Here is a 2330-nt window from a genome sequence, read left to right as displayed (position 1 = left end):
ATTTATGAGTCTAACAAATTAATTAGCCACCTGGTCTCAGTATTTATATGATTGTTTCTTTATGGCTTACTAGCTAGACACAATAACTTTATAAATATACAAAAACTACAACTTAATAACTTTATAACTAGCTGGTCTCAGTATATATATATATATATATATATATATATATATATATATATATATATATATATATATATATATATATATATATATATATATATATATATATATATATATATATATGCAGACACACCAACTTTTCATTTTATTTTCCATGATTGTTAAGATTGTTTTTATAATATCTGTTTGTTGAAATTTATAGGTAAAATGGTCTTTAATCTTATTTAGTCTTGGACCTTATCTTTACATCATATAATCCAACCAGACAATCTTCAGCCATTTTTTGATTTAGTGAAACCCCCAAACGCTAACATTTTGTAGCAACGAACAATTAAAAGTTTGATCATGGAAGAGGAAGGTGTTTGGGAAAATTTAGGGTTTGTAGTGGAGATCTAGATGCCAACTTAGATGTGAAATCACTTTTTAAACTGATATTTCTACCTTATATTTAGGTTACAAAAAATTCAGCATAGAATAATTCAAGTGGACACTTACGTTTCTAGACACAGAAAACATAAGTCAATATGCTAAAGAATTATGTGAAAGTATGACGAAAAACAAGTGATTAAGATCGTAACCCTCTTCTGTAAAACAAATAATTTCACGAAGAGGAAGGTACCTTGAATAAATCTAGTGGAGTAAAAAACCAAAAAAGTTGATATCACGAAGTAAAGTTAAATAAACATTTTTCAAAGATTTTAGATTCAATAAAAAAAACGTTACATTTTATGCTTCTTGTAAAACAAGAGTTAAAAAAGCCAAACATAATGTTCAAAAAGACGAGTAAAGTAATCAACTACAATTGTCTTAATTCCAAAACATCAATTAATAATTAACAATTATGTTTTATAAGGGAAAATGAGGAATGAAACCATATATACTTAATAATGGTTATGTTTTGGTTCTTATAAATTAATATTAATTTGAAGTAATAATTCGAAAATTGTTTACAAATAATTTCTCAATAATATAAAACTTACTTTATAATAATACTATAATGTAGAAGTGACAGGAGCAGAATCACTACTAGAAATAATGCCACCATCCCCACCACCACCACCTGCACCATCATCCACCGACGTATTTGCTGCCTTTGCGGTGGTGCTCGGCGTACTACCACCAGCTCTTTTTCTCTTCTTCTTCTCATATGGAATACCTCTAGCCTTGGCTTGACTATCTTTCACCTCCCTCAAATATATCCTCACCGCTCTAGCACCAAACGGGTTTGACTCCGGTTGGCCGCCGTTCTCCTCGTACGCCGCCCTGAGCCGGCCGATGAGCGCGTCGAGGCTCCCCCAAGCTTGTTTCAGTGGACAAGCACACGGCGCCGGTGGGTTTGGGTAGCCAAAGTAAGGACATCCAGTCACGTGAACCTTCGTCTTCCCGAACTGGTCGAGGTACTTGAGGAACTCGATCACGTGGGCGCCGCTGCACCTAGCTAGCGTCAACGGTGGTTTGTGGTTCTTTAAATACTGCAAGAACGTGTTCCAGTCACGGCGCTTCTGCGACTCGTATCTGCTGAGTGATTGTGTTGCCGTGGCTTGTAACCTTGATCTTCCGGTAGGCGACTCAACTGCACCACCAGGCTGCGATGGACCTGGAGGTTCTCCAGGGTCGTGTGAACCGGATCCTGATGCCAAATCCATAGTTGGGAAGATTCAAAATTTCTGTTTTTGGGTTGGAGTGATTGATTGATTGATTGTGGAAGAAGGGTGGTGGAGAGAGAGAGAGAGAGAGAGAGAGAGAGAGAGAGAGAGAGAGAGAGAGAGATATGATGGGACGTAATATAGAAAAGTAATATGAATGAAGGCTCCTCCTTCTCGCCAAGGGCAAGACTCAAGAGAGTCTTATTATTCTTGTAGGATCCACAGTTCCTTTATAATATGTTGAGGGCTATTTTTGCATGGTTTAACTTCCATTTTCACAGGAAAGCCTACTTGTGAAATGAATGCGTGGCACAAATTTTTGGTACATACAAGGTCTAAATGGAGATTTAAAAAAAAAAGTCTAATTAAATTTTGTGACAACAAATTTGAATTATCCGTGCGATGCCATTAATCTTTCAACTACGCTAGGTGAGACCACCCACATCAATACAATAAAAATTATATTTTCAAAATGGACCCCATTAACACATCAACAACTAATTTATAAAACTTAATATATATATATATATATATATATATATATATATATATATATATATA

General features: G+C 35.0%; 1 protein-coding gene across 1 annotated transcript; it reads right to left on the bottom strand.

The window, feature by feature from the left end:
* Window positions 1-1001: 1001 nt before the first annotated feature.
* On the bottom strand, window positions 1002-1988 carry LOC111912782 (protein LIGHT-DEPENDENT SHORT HYPOCOTYLS 5). The gene has a single exon (XM_023908510.3). The coding sequence runs from the start codon at window positions 1767-1769 to the stop codon at window positions 1116-1118; it is 654 nt and encodes a 217-aa protein (XP_023764278.1). The 5' UTR covers window positions 1770-1988; the 3' UTR covers window positions 1002-1115.
* Between the last annotated feature and the right edge of the window lie 342 nt (window positions 1989-2330).

This window comes from Lactuca sativa, chromosome 5 (assembly GCF_002870075.4).
Source record: "Lactuca sativa cultivar Salinas chromosome 5, Lsat_Salinas_v11, whole genome shotgun sequence".
Lineage (NCBI taxonomy): Eukaryota > Viridiplantae > Streptophyta > Magnoliopsida > Asterales > Asteraceae > Lactuca > Lactuca sativa.
Note: the sequence above shows the minus strand (reverse complement) of the source record. Positions and strands in the feature narration are given on the sequence as shown.

Coding starts and splice junctions, on each gene's coding strand:
- LOC111912782 (XM_023908510.3), bottom strand. CDS start 1,769: ATGGATTTGGCATCAGGATCCGGTTCACACGACCCTGGAGAACCTCCA.